Genomic DNA, 13295 nt, shown 5'->3' with positions numbered 1-13295 from the left:
TTTTTTCCAGGATCTAATGTGAGCGTGTGTGAAACAAAAAGACCGGAGTAGAGGCGGAAACATTGTCTATGTCCACATCTCTGTGTGTCTCCCTCGGGTGACAACCATGTGTCAGGGTCTCTGCTGTCTTTTCCAGATGGCCCAGCAAGTTGCTCCCAGGGTCCTTATGATCCGAGCACTCATTGACCGGGGCCGGGGTTCTCACGGCCTGGGGGCCTGCCGACTCATTGCTACGGCTTGGCCTCTGGGGCCTTTGAGGCCTCTAAAGGGCTCCGAGGTCACCCAGTCGTGACAGCCGAGACAATAGAAGTGTCCTCGCTCAGCTCCCCACCCACCACCTATCAGCCACTGTTAACACACACATATCCCCTCTAACACACTCGTATTTGACCACGACATCCTGATCCCAGTGGGTAGACAAGTCACCGAGTCATCAGGACTCAATTTTTATACCAAGCACTCCAATTCATCATTTATAATTATAACTGCAAAACACGTACATAACACCATTTAAAAAAAATTACGCCAGGACATAATTATACAATAACACTTTATGAAGCCAGAACACTCTTCCTACATCTAAATCCACCTACTCGCTGTGAAAAGCACAAACGTGTAAGTGGATCAAATCCATCATCAGCTACAAAACGTCACTTCACAGTGAGCAAAAGCAGTTCTGGCAGATCTATTATCCCCGCCGACTGAAGGTGATTTACATGTTTAGAAATCACTGGGAGGAAGCAAGAACTAGTTCTAAACAACACATTCCAGCATTGGTTTTAACAGCTTGGCTGCCACTTCATCAAATATTGAATAAATCATTTTCTTGGCACAGTATGAACACAGCTGCAAAGAAAAAAAAAAGTTGCACAAATCCACACATACGCGCACAAACACAGACAAGCAGAATGCCTTGTAGTTTTGATAAAGCAGCAGCTTTCGCTTTTGTTTTGCAGCCGAGCAGGGATTAGGCAGTGCCCCGTCTTTGTCCTGCAGTTTTCCAGTTGAGCAGCACACAAGAGCCTCTACCTCCACTAATACAGTCAGACCTCCCAGCAGGCCTTTCACCACACAGCCGCTAAGAACCTGCTGCCTAAAAGATGCTTTTCAACGAGTTATCAAATCTCCTCTATACTGTCCATGCCTTTCAACTGAGTCGCTTTGTCTATTCTTTTCAACGGGGCCTTTAACACATCAAATAGAACTGATGGGCAGATAGATGGACGGCAGAATGTGGTAGAACCACGTTAATCTAGTTTAGACACTGCTGAGTACAGTTGAACTTTAATAAACAAAGACTTTTGCAACTTCAGAAAAAACTTTTCTTGTATTTTCTGACATTTTAAAGACAAAAAGAATAGTGTGTGTAAAAAAGGATCATTAAAACATATTTCATTAACAATGAAATTGGCAATCTGATGTCTGTTATAATATTATTTAGGTTGTAGATGAAAAATAAGACATAAAAAAAATCGCCTCATAAACACACAGGATGCATTTCTTTATGTTTTAGATATTGATTAACTTGTTACTCGGAAATTAAAATGTAATTTTAAGCTGCAGTCCTTACAACAGATAGCTAGTATTATTTGTAGTTCTGACTTTTTAGTTTGTGAGCAAGAAATAAAAAGGTAGAGCTGTGATAACATACAGTAGTCCCTCGCTGCTTGGCAGTTCGATTTTCGCTGACTGGCTCTTTTGCGGTTTTTCAAAGTAAGATTGGACATGACGCACAATTGGCTGATTGATGGATGAACCGCAAGATCGGCACAGATTTTTTTATTTAAAATAAATCAATTAAAAATATTTAGCACCTGCTGCACCAGTGTGCAGCCCACATGTGCAAGGAGAAGCTCCTTCCTGCTGCTTGTCGATCTCCGCTCTGCAGCAGAGAAGTGGGCGTGGCCGAGTGCACTGGCAAGTAGTAGAGAGCAGCCAGTGGCAGAGAGAGCAAAGATCATCACATTTTGTGCTCTTTTAGAGTGTTTAGAGTTTAGAAACATTGTTTAGAATATTGCAAGAGTGTGGGAAGGTTTTAAAACACCTTTATATATATATATATATATATATATATATATACTTTATATTATATATGTATGTGTGTGTGTGTGTGTGTGTGTGTGCGTATGCACCAGTATGTAGTTTTAATTTCAGCTTCTTAAAGAAGGGTTTTTCTATCTTTAAGTAAAAAATAGTCCTAGTAGTTGTGGAAAACATTCATCAGGCCAACAGGGGAATTGCTCGACTGCAGTTTGGATGATTACAGTCCTCCGTAGAAGGTTTAAACCACCCCTAATTTCTTTGCAAATTGCTTACAAGAAGCAAGACTTTCTTGTAATTTTTTTGTAGAAGTCTCGATCAGTAGTTTTTAAGTCTCTCTATAGGTTTTCCTTGCATTTGACCATTGCATCATAATATGTTGTTTGATTATAAGCCTGAAATCACTACCAACAGAAAGATTAAAGTCACATATGTATGATAAAGACAAAAATTCTGCAAATATCTGGCACACAGGACCTGAGAGATGAATTATCTATTGCAAGTCAAGTTTTCAATTAAGATCACAAAAGAGTCTGGCTTATTTGAAGCAAAGTATTAAACATGAGGGAAAACTCTAATTGAACTAAGCGTCTTTTTCTTATGGAATGTATTTTTTTCTGGAACTGAAAAGCAAAAATATGTCTGTTTTGGTTTATAGCAATACAACAAAGATATTTGTAAAATGCTTTTAATTAAATGTGGGGTTTAATAGAAATAAAGGCATGAAATAGAACTCAAGTACACCTAAGTAATTGTTGAACACTCCCACACAAACGATAAATGGAAGGCCTATACAGTATGTGTTTTTATAGTTAATTGGCCTCATTTAGCACAAGTGCCATTTTCAATTTTTTTGTTTCCAGTTTTTATCGCTGCCACAAAGCTTTGTGTTGAAGACTCTCTGCAGCAGATGCACACAAAATGCAGCAGGGCTTCTGACAAGTTCATTAGGAGGCCACGCCATTTATGCACAGTCACACGTGTGGCAAAGGTCAGACAGGATTACCCAGGTGGTCACTGTATGTGGGTGTCACTTTGATTTCAGACTGTACTAAAAGCATGCTGTTCCTCTACAATTTGGCACTTGAAAATTGTATTTTTGTTATATGTTGAAATCAATTTTTGCTTTTGTGAAGCTGAAAAATAACTTCAACTCAGGAGGGTGGGAAGTCTTGTTCACATCACACTGCTGGTGTGAGTTCAGGGGGCTTCAGGGTGCTGACTGCTTGGACATATGAGGCCCTAAAGATAGTTTTACTTTCTCGACAATGCCATTTTTATACGTTTCACTGCTGCATCTCACTTTCTTTTGAACAAGAAGGATAATTTTAAACCACAAGATGTCCTTCTCTCTATTTTTATTCCCCACAAATTGCTATTCAGGTGGGCTGTATTCATAATTCATCAGCATGGGTCAGGCTCATGATCATGTTGACATAACATTTGGTCTGACATTTCAGCCCTGCTCATGCCTGTCATTAGCTCTCACCACACGAAACCTCATCAAAGTCAGTCGAGCAAGTGAGCAGGAACAAAAAGAAGAGGAAGAGGCAGAAAAGCATGAGAAATAATACAGGAATAGTAATAATACATACAATAATGGTGAACTAATTGTTTTAGACAAAGAAACTGGGAAAATTAACTGACAGTGGGATAAATTTCTGTGCCAATCCAAAGCTCAAAATAGGGCACAACCTATTTTTCATGAGCCATCGTCCAACACCTGGTGCTCTAAAGTGCTGCTACACTAAAAAAAAAAAAAAAAAAAAAAAAAAAAAAAACTGGAACAGCAACACATTTATGCCAATAATAAAAACAAAATCATTTTGATTCCACAAAGACAATATTGAATGATATTGAAGTATTGATGTTGTCCTCAAGTCATTTCCGACCAAAGCAAGGACACATCTCTCACACACATCAACGCCAACAGGCAGGATGACCAGAGTGCAGACAATAGGCAGGGGAGCAAAGGCAGTGAATTCTTACAGCCTCCTATAAGAGGGTGACAGCGCTCCATCAGTCTGCATCAAACAAGAGTACACTGCAGGCATACGAAGGATAAACTGATTGACCAACACCAACCTGTCTCAACCTGTCGCCCTGTTGGATGTAACAGACCGAACAAACTGCCCTGTGTGCAGTGTGTGTGTGTGTGTGGGGGGGGGTTAAATATATCTCAAGCCTAGATTGTGATGGAGTGGTCTGGCTCATGAAACTGAGATGACTCAGAATGAAGATTGTGGATGGATCTTTGTGTGATGGTTGTAAAGGAAAGCGTAAAGCTCCTCTTACCTGCAACTTGAACGAGATCTGCAGTGGTCACGTTCTTAGGGTTTGAACCGACTCTGAACGTCAGCGCGGGACCCAGGACGCTGCAAAGCAACCACAAACAAGAAACAGTATGTAAAGAAAAGCTTGGCAGTTCCACTGCACCTAATTTGCGAGCCACCATCGATTAACCATTTGCTTTTAGATTAAGGTAAGCTTGATTCATACTAGAGCTGTCATTTCTAACCTGAACCTGAACCCAAAGCCCGGCCCTAATCCAGGTTGAGTCAGGTCATAATAACGTGCTTAATGTGCGGGCCGGGCCAGTGTCGAGCTTTTGATTGCGTCAGCGGACACATGGCTGGCAATCCAATTATATGGCAACATGGTTTGCCATACCATTACCAGCCGCACGCAGCCATTTGACTGCGTACTGACCGACCTTGAAAGAGGTTAAAAAAAAAAAATTCAGTTAAGCTTCAGATGGGACTATACTGCCAGGAAGCGATCCATCAAAGCCCAAATGGACGTTCATTCAACCACTGCATTCAGTGGACGCGTGCCTCCGATGACCCAAACAGGTGACATCCCAAAATAGCCTTGCAGACATCAGAGCAAGGTCCGTGTCTGAATAATGCAGAATGCAGGTAGAAACGGGGATTTGATGTGCTTTGACGACCAAGAAAGGACAAACACCCCATTTCCGATCTTCTGCACCCTTAGCCGCGCGTGTCTGCCGACCGTTATTAACTATATAAGCAGTCAAAGTTTAATTAAAAATGTCCGGGGTGGGGGTGTGTTTCGAGTTCGGACCTGTAAATATTGTTAATTCATTGGGTCGGGTGGGATTCGGAAATTATGATTATGGGCTGGGGCCGGGTTGGATTATTTGGGCCCAAATGCAACTCTAATTCATACCCCTGCTTAAACTCGGAGTCATGACAGCTTTGTCCCTGCACGGTGGATCAGAGGCATAACAGTGATGGGATGACTTCAAACCTTCTATGTCAATCACAATTACACCAAGATGGGTAGCCACCACTCCCCCAAATTTAAGACATTCAGAATTAAAATGTGGAAATCCCTATTGATGTGCATGTAGCTGAGCTTATATTTTCCATGCTTTAAAAATAACATAATCTTGATCTTGTTGCACCTTCAGTATGCATTTCTGAGGGTAAGAATTGGAAGGTTGTGTTGTCTCCTTGTTTGTGATTCAAGCAATGAAAGGTTTTTTTTTCTATTTCATTATTTTATTTTTACTTTTGGGAACATGTAGCAGAATCCTTTGAAATGGTGCATAAGTTGACTTTTTTTGTTCTACCATATTTTAAGATGAAGCTGCATAACGGGCTTAGCTAAAGAATAAAGACTGGAACATGGAGCTTGCACGGCTCCATGTCAAGCTAAATAATGCCTAAAAGCAGCTTTCATACCTGGAAGGCATTTTGTTGTAAAATGTTCTCAAATAAAACTTCATTAGAAATCACACCTTTTAATTGAATGACACAAACTAAATCTATCATGTCAATTTTTTTTATTTTTAGTGGTGCTAGGTAACTTTACTTTATTTTCAGACAGTTTTCTCCAATTTCTGGTCTTTGATTTTGGTAAGAAAAACTAAGTTAACGTTGACTGCTGCTGGCTTTAACTTTGCATTTTATAAAATGTCTCAACAGCACTAAGATCAATATTTATATTCAATGTAACTGACAGAACACAGATAGTAAGACTTTGCAAAGTGTCAGTTTATTTTCTGAAGATGTAAATCATTGTAATTATCATGCCTCTTTTCAGTTTTAATTTGTTCAAAAATCAAAGTATAGTTATTAGTTTAGCACCCATGTTGTTACATTTGGTCAAGAGTCAGAATCAGACTTCTCTCCTTGGAGCAAAACCAGCATGGGAGGTCTGAAGTTGGCCATGAAATAAAACCTAACAACCACAGCACACTTTCTATAGTAGGTAGGAAGAAAAATGGTAGTATTGTGACCTTAAAGTTACCCTACTCGTGTTCATTTCAACCTCTTTATATCCCAAACAAAAATATTTTTATAGCGTGAAAAGCTGAAACTGAAGAGAGGGATTTTTGACAGGAAATAAACAACAAATAAATCCTGACTGGAGCTCCTCATAAAAAGGATCAACAGGCAATGAAAAACAATTCATCCCCCATGAATGATGCAGACTCTAAGGAAATATCAGCTACAAACATGGCAGCAGGACGAATGAAGACATGAAGACACTGAGGATCACGACAAAGTGTGAAAAGAAGTAAAGAAATCATCAATGCACAAGGCAGACGCATTAGCCCTTGAAGAGAGACGGGATTTTAAAATACAAGAATTAAACATTCAGCATGCTATCCAGTACCTGGAGTATTTTGTACTGTCTCAAATGGTTAATTTTCCAGAAACAAGTGAGGTGTAAAAAAATTAAATCTGTATCAAATGCAAATCAGAAAATCAAAAGCTCATACTTGAAGTTGACAAATAAAACAACTTGATATCGGTCTCTGGTGTTTATAATTGAAAATAAAATCAAGCTAAAGTTAAGACTTGGTCAGCATAGCGCTGCATAATGAAGGCAAACAGGGAAACACACTTGTCTAACAGTCAATCAGCCAATACAGTAGTCCCTTGCTACTTCGCGGTTTGACTTTCGAGGACTCAATGTTTTCAATGATTGTCAACTTTAATATTACTCATGCCATTGGGAGGGTACGGAATAAAAAGTTAACACGCGCCGCCATTTTGTAGTTTTCTTTCAATAAGTCTACACTGTAACGTCAGTCAAACAACTACACTACCCAGAAGCCAACTGTGCTTCTGACCACTGCTTTCTGACGAAATAGAGGGCAAGTTTTGATCCGATCCGAACCTGACTAAAAAGTTTGGTCCTTATTCATAATGACTTCAGCGCTCAGTGGCTGCAGAGAGCCGATCACAACCAGACCAGGACTACTTCCAGCCTTATCAGTCAAACTGAGTGCTGCTTGTTGGCCCATGAAGCCTCTCGAGCGGGGAGGCGTTGCTTGGAAGTCCGGTGTCTTCTCCAGAGCTCACCCGGACTTTTTTGTATCTGGATCCCTCTGGATTATTTGGACTCGATCTGGACCATTGTTTTGTGCTGGCTCTCCAAAGGTCCAGCTCTCTCTAAAAGCGTCTGGTGCTCAACGGCTGCAGAAATCCGATCAGAACTGGACCAAGGCTGGTGAGTACACATATAAAATTTTGTAGTAGCTGCTGTGCAGTACATAAAAGTATGTTGTTAAAATCATATAGGTTTAAGAGTTTAGAACATTGCAAGAGTGTGGGAAAGGTTTCTAAAGCCTTAAAATATATATTAATATTAAAATAAATATAACGTTTCTACTTCGCGGTTTTTCACTTATTGCAGGGGTGTCCGGAACATAACCCCCGCAATAATCGAGGGACTACTAAACATATAAACAGTTTTCATGTTTAGCTAAAAATGTTGTAACGTCTAACAATTTTATAGAGTTACATCTTTTCAAAGTACTTTTAAGTACTCTTTTCAAAGTAGTTATTTAAAAATACTCAGTATATTGCAACTTATTTTCATTTGACTATATCACAAATATCAAGTATAAATTTTCATGTCCGTATTTTACTTTCTCTTATGTGCTTGTAATGCCCCACTCACAGTAGACAACACCCACTCACAATATCTGAGAAACTTGTTTCCTGTTTTGGTATTCAGACAGGTGGAAGAGAGCATGAAAAATAATGAAGACGGGAACAATGAATATAATTAGTTTTTTATAATATTTTATAAAATGACAATACACAATTCTGCTAGGAAGCATGGACAATCAGTCCTGTTTATATTATATGATGGATACAAAGATAAACTTTAATCCACTGACAGCTGGTAGTGTGTGACTGTGATAGAGAGGTGATGTTTGTCTCATTTTTCTGCAGCCTCAGTCCACAAAAAACCTTTCAGTTTGTCATCATATCTGATCTGTTCTGGCCGGGAAAGAGCACATACGTTTTTAGTGTACTTCCTGCCAGACTGTGCAACAGAGATGGAGATTCATCAGACTGCCACAGTGCTGTGACCCAGACCCACTCTCCATCAGTCAGCCTGCTATACAGTTGCAGCGACAATCGTTGAGCCGGGAGCAATATACGAGCCGATACTGCTCGACAGACCCAACCATACAACAATGCATTTATGAACATGATTACACACACCCATGCGTGTGCGTGCATGGCTCAGAAAGAAATATGCCCTTCTCTAGCAGCATCACCTGGGCTCTCTTTGCTCTCGTAAATGTCAATGTTTCCACAATCTTTGCCCCTGCCTCTGCTCTCCCTGGGCAGGGTTGCACTGCCAGAGATCCCAGTGCATCTCAGATTGAATTGACGGGTTTTTTTTTTTATTTATTTATTTCCAAGCCACACAAATACTTTTTAAATACTCTGATGGAGAAAACATTGACATAGCTGAAAGATAAAGTTAAGACAGATAAGGTATCTGGAGGAATTCACACTCTCACCTGTGTTATCAGATGTGTGAGTTTGGACTTCATTTGAGCTCTGCTGGTGGGACATGATGAGTGTGTATGTGTGTGCAGACTCGTTGGTGGGATAATGTCATGGTGGTGGTGTGTTCACTTGCACAGACCGTCTGTTAGAGTGAACTTGTGAGTGTGTATCCCACTCCCCCTAGTGCGGCTGATGAGTAAAACACTTACGTCATCTCAAAGAGGCTCATCAACATTCAAAGCTACATTTTAAGGGAATATTTTCTCCTGATTGCTGAGTTCCAATATATTTGTGTTTAACATCTGATTTCTTTTAACACCATTTAAAAAGAAAGAAAAAAAAAAAAGCATTCTCTTCTCAGACTGCCTGAACGTCCTCTCTGCATGCTTGTCATACCTGAGTGTCTCTGCTCCTCTTCTGCTATCAGGGCTCATCAGAGTGGGTGGAAATGAGAGGCCGCCGAACAAAGCAGGCCGGTGTGCTCTGACCCAGCCGGCACATATTCAGACAGAAGCTTTCAAACACTCACCTGTCGAAGCCGCACAGCAAGATGGCACAAAGAGCTTGCGTCATATCTTTGGCCTCAGCTATTTTTACACAACTGCGCTTTCATCACTTTGTAAAAGTGGAAAAAGGTTGGAGGTAAACAACCAGACAAAATGTACATTTTCGCAATTTGTCTTCTGAATAGAGCATTGTAAAAATGAAAAATATAGATATTATCTCTAGAACCTTAGTTAAAGACTGCGTTTACATCATGCTATGTATGTTGATACAGTGTTGTATTGTAGTAATGTGCAGAAATACTGTGCAGCAGGTGACATGACTGAAAATTGTTGGATTGTATACCTGGATTATTGAGCATGGACTTTGTTGTGCAGCATAATGTGTAGGCCCTCAGACCCAGAGTTTTTGCACATGTTTGTTTGGTTAGCCTGTTATATTTACTACAACTTATGTTGCTGTGTTGATTTATTTTCAAAAGGTATAAAAATCTTTTCTTTCTTGACTGAGAAGAGTTTACCTGTGAGTCAATGTACGTGTTGCTTCAGCTCCTCCCTTCTGCAAACTCGGTTCGGAATAGGATTGGCAATTGTTTCATGCCAGGTGCCCTTCCTGATGCAACCTGGACTTGAACCTGCAGCCTCAGGATTACAAGGTCACCAAAATGACCACTGAGCTACCACACTCCCTCCGCCCCATTCATCAAAGTCAGTGTGAACCCTTCACAATATGAAAACAAGTACAGCACAATAATGTTGCTGGCTTTTCATTAGCATACAGATGATATTAATCGTTGATTGCATCAGGAGTTAATTTTGAGTGATAGGAAATGACAGCTGCAATAACAAAATTAACTAAAATCACTGCCAGTGTGATGACACATGCGGGTGTTCTGGCTCATCAAAGCTAAATATGGGGGTTGAATTAAAAAGGCAGTGACCTGAATGTCTCTGTGGTTGCATTAATGTTGAGTTTTATGCTATAAATGTTTACACCAGAATGTTCTGTATTGCATTTGGAGAGTAGTGGCACACTGTGTCTGTCTGGCTTCATTTTTTATATGCTGCAGGTGTTATTGAGCCACAGAGATTTCACATTTCCTGCAAGAGCATTTCAAAAGGCTTGTCAGATCTTAGACAAACACACCTCCTCTGCCTCCTACAAGGTCTGACACCAAAAAAACAGAAGAATCACTGCACAGACGCAAACTGACTGGGTTCAAGGACAGTTCAGTGGCTGGACAGTTTAAATGGCTACTTCCAGTTTTCTTTCTTTTCCTTTAACTAAAAAGTGTTTGAAAGCTGCGCTGCTGTTTTCTGGCAAAGAGATGCAGTGAAAGAGAAAGAGTTTTGAATAAAGTGGAAATATTAATATGCACCTGGAGGTAATTAGGCCTGATTTCTCTCACTGCACGAAGTCAAACACCCGTAAAGGTCAGTAAACAACAAACGCCAGCAGTCTCTTACAGTGTAGCGCATCATTTTTACACAAACAATCCTTTCAGTGGCTGGGCAACCTTTATCCTGCTTCTTTAAATGTAAAGGCAACACAAAAAGCCTTTTAAATGCTATAAATGTAACCAGTTATACTTTACTCAGGCTATAATGGCAGGACCAAGATGGGGTAGAGGTAGGGCAGCTGACCTGGGACCCGAAAGTCCCAGGTTTGATCCCCAAGCCAATCCCAAATTGCTCCCCAAGCAGCTTACATAGCTGCCCACTGCTCCACCTGGGTGTATCCCAGGTGCAATGGGTTAAATGCAGAGAACTAATTTCGCCATGGGAACATACAATGATGATAACACATAGCACTTTATTTATTGTATTATAATCTGTGAGGTAAATCAGAATTTGAGACAGCGTATTGTGTTTATACGTACGAGAGCTGGGTGAGATCTGAAGCGTGAAGGTTCAGCCTTTTGGCCAGCTTCTCCATCAGGTCCGAGGCCCGGTCATTGGTGAGAGACCTGGTTGAGAGGGACACAAAACACAGCTAATAGTCAGGTTTGAAGGCTCACAACCATGGATCATTTGTGCAGAAATTCAGTTTTTAAAACATATATTTGGGGGGAGATACTGCTAGAATTCCTTCCCAAAAATGGGTCATTGCATGCAAGCAAAAGCTATGGTTGTCTGATCGGATGTTCTGTGAAAATTTGCACATTACAGACAAACACAAATAAACACACAAAGCAACTGTGCCAAGGGAAAAGGGATCAGCTGCCTCTCCCGGCTTGGTGAATCACCTGCTTTTTTCCCAGCAATGAAACAAACAATAAGGTGCAAATGGAACCTGCATGAGGTGTAATGGCTGTATCATATGGATACTCCTTCCTCTCCCTTTCTTGGTCTCATCTTTCTTCTTTCTCTGCATTGACTGTCTCCACCGTCCACACCCGCTGCCTCAAACTATAACGTGATAACAAGGAATACACAAACACTAAGAGGAACGCAGGCGCCTTCACTGAGAGATGAAAATAATAAGGTGCAAATGGAATGGAGGTAAAGTGTAATGGTGGTCTGATAAAGCCATGCCTCATCTCAGCTCAGTCCATGGCTGCTTTCTCACTCAGAGAGTAAATCGCCGGACAAATAGACCAAACAAAGGCAATCTGTGGGCCGGCGTGTCTTAGACAGGAAATGAGAAGGCCATTCTCACAAACACACTAAAGAAAGCTACTTTATTGTTGACAGCTTAACCTGGAATCATTGAGAATTACTGGCAAGTGACTGCAAGGTGACACGCACCAAAAAGTCATGGATCATGATGAGACATTGTTGAAATTTTGTTGCCATTCTATAATGGAGAAATGGGAAATAAACAGGAAAACAATTTCATGGAGGACTGGGTACTGAGTGCAATATCATTAACTGAGTATGTGTTCAGTTTTCAGACACACAGCACGATCTTTATTTAAAAGAAAAAACTTAATGTGGACAAACTCTAAGAGATGTTGTGAAGTGAGGTTCAGTGGAAAAATTAACAATTATCATATTACTTGGTGTAGACAGAGTAACTCTTTGAATGACTTCATTTTAGAGGAATAGAGTTTAATTTAACGACTTGTCTGAATGAGGCAAAGAGCAAAGTGGATTGTCCTGAAAACAAATCTAATCTAAAAACTTTCCCAGTACTTTTTTTCCAATTTTGTTTTATAAGCTTTTATATCAATTTGGCGTTCACTTCAAAGTGAGGTTGTTCAACGAGCTGTCTACAACAAGTAGCATATAAACAGCTCGTACATTTTCACAGAACCCCACGTCTAAAGATCTGAACTATCGCGTAAAGTCTGAATTCTGCTAAATTTGGTTAGCAATGGTATTTTATAGTTTACAGTTTTCTAACAGAACAAAAAAAAGCACATTTTAGCTGATTCACTGCTCTTAAAAAAGCGGGGGATTCTTTTTTTCCTCCAATGTTTGAAGCGTTTTGGAGGCTGAAGTTTCACCAAAGCTATTCCAGACACGTTCACATCCCTCTGCGGTAATTCTAGCAACTGGAGAGCTCCAGGAGTGACTTGATTGTTGATGCTTGCACTTTTCCCCCTTGGGCTTTTCTGTCTTTTTCTCCTGCATTCATACCTTTCCACCCCACCTCCCCATATACCACCCCAACCTTCCTCCCACATCTCAAACTCCCTCACCCCACCCCCTCTTCTTTCTGCCACCCGCACAATGTCAGGAGCTGTTGGATAAGCAGGCTTGTGCAGCCTCACTGCAGGGTGCAAAGAAGCAGGGAATAACAACTGTGCAATCATGATGTCGCAAGCAAATGCATATACACTTCTACAGGCCAACTATAGGTGTCCACTAAGTGGGTGGAGGAGAGATGAGGAGGAGATGGTGAAGTTATTTCACTTAGAACATGACCCGTTTTCTTTCTCATATATATGAAGTATGTGTTCATCTGCTACTCCTATCTGTGCTGCAGTAAGATGACGACTGTACTTACATCAGACCTTTATGG

General features: G+C 40.5%; 1 protein-coding gene across 1 annotated transcript in view; it reads right to left on the bottom strand.

The window, feature by feature from the left end:
• ptprn2 (protein tyrosine phosphatase receptor type N2) overlaps positions 1 to 13295 on the bottom strand; it is a 165614-nt gene that overhangs the window by 102506 nt on the left and 49813 nt on the right. Inside the window, exons 4-6 of the mRNA XM_037693943.1 lie at positions 12911 to 13043; positions 11209 to 11295; positions 4336 to 4415 (exon numbers count right to left, since the gene is read on the bottom strand). Of these exons, the coding sequence (XP_037549871.1) occupies positions 4336 to 4415; positions 11209 to 11295; positions 12911 to 13043 (300 nt within the window). The remainder of the gene's footprint in view (positions 1 to 4335; positions 4416 to 11208; positions 11296 to 12910; positions 13044 to 13295) is intronic.

The sequence above is a fragment of the Nematolebias whitei genome, chromosome 20 (genome assembly GCF_014905685.2).
Source record: "Nematolebias whitei isolate Nwh7 chromosome 20, NemWhi1, whole genome shotgun sequence".
In the NCBI taxonomy this organism is placed as follows: Eukaryota; Metazoa; Chordata; class Actinopteri; order Cyprinodontiformes; family Rivulidae; genus Nematolebias; species Nematolebias whitei.
Note: the sequence above shows the minus strand (reverse complement) of the source record. Positions and strands in the feature narration are given on the sequence as shown.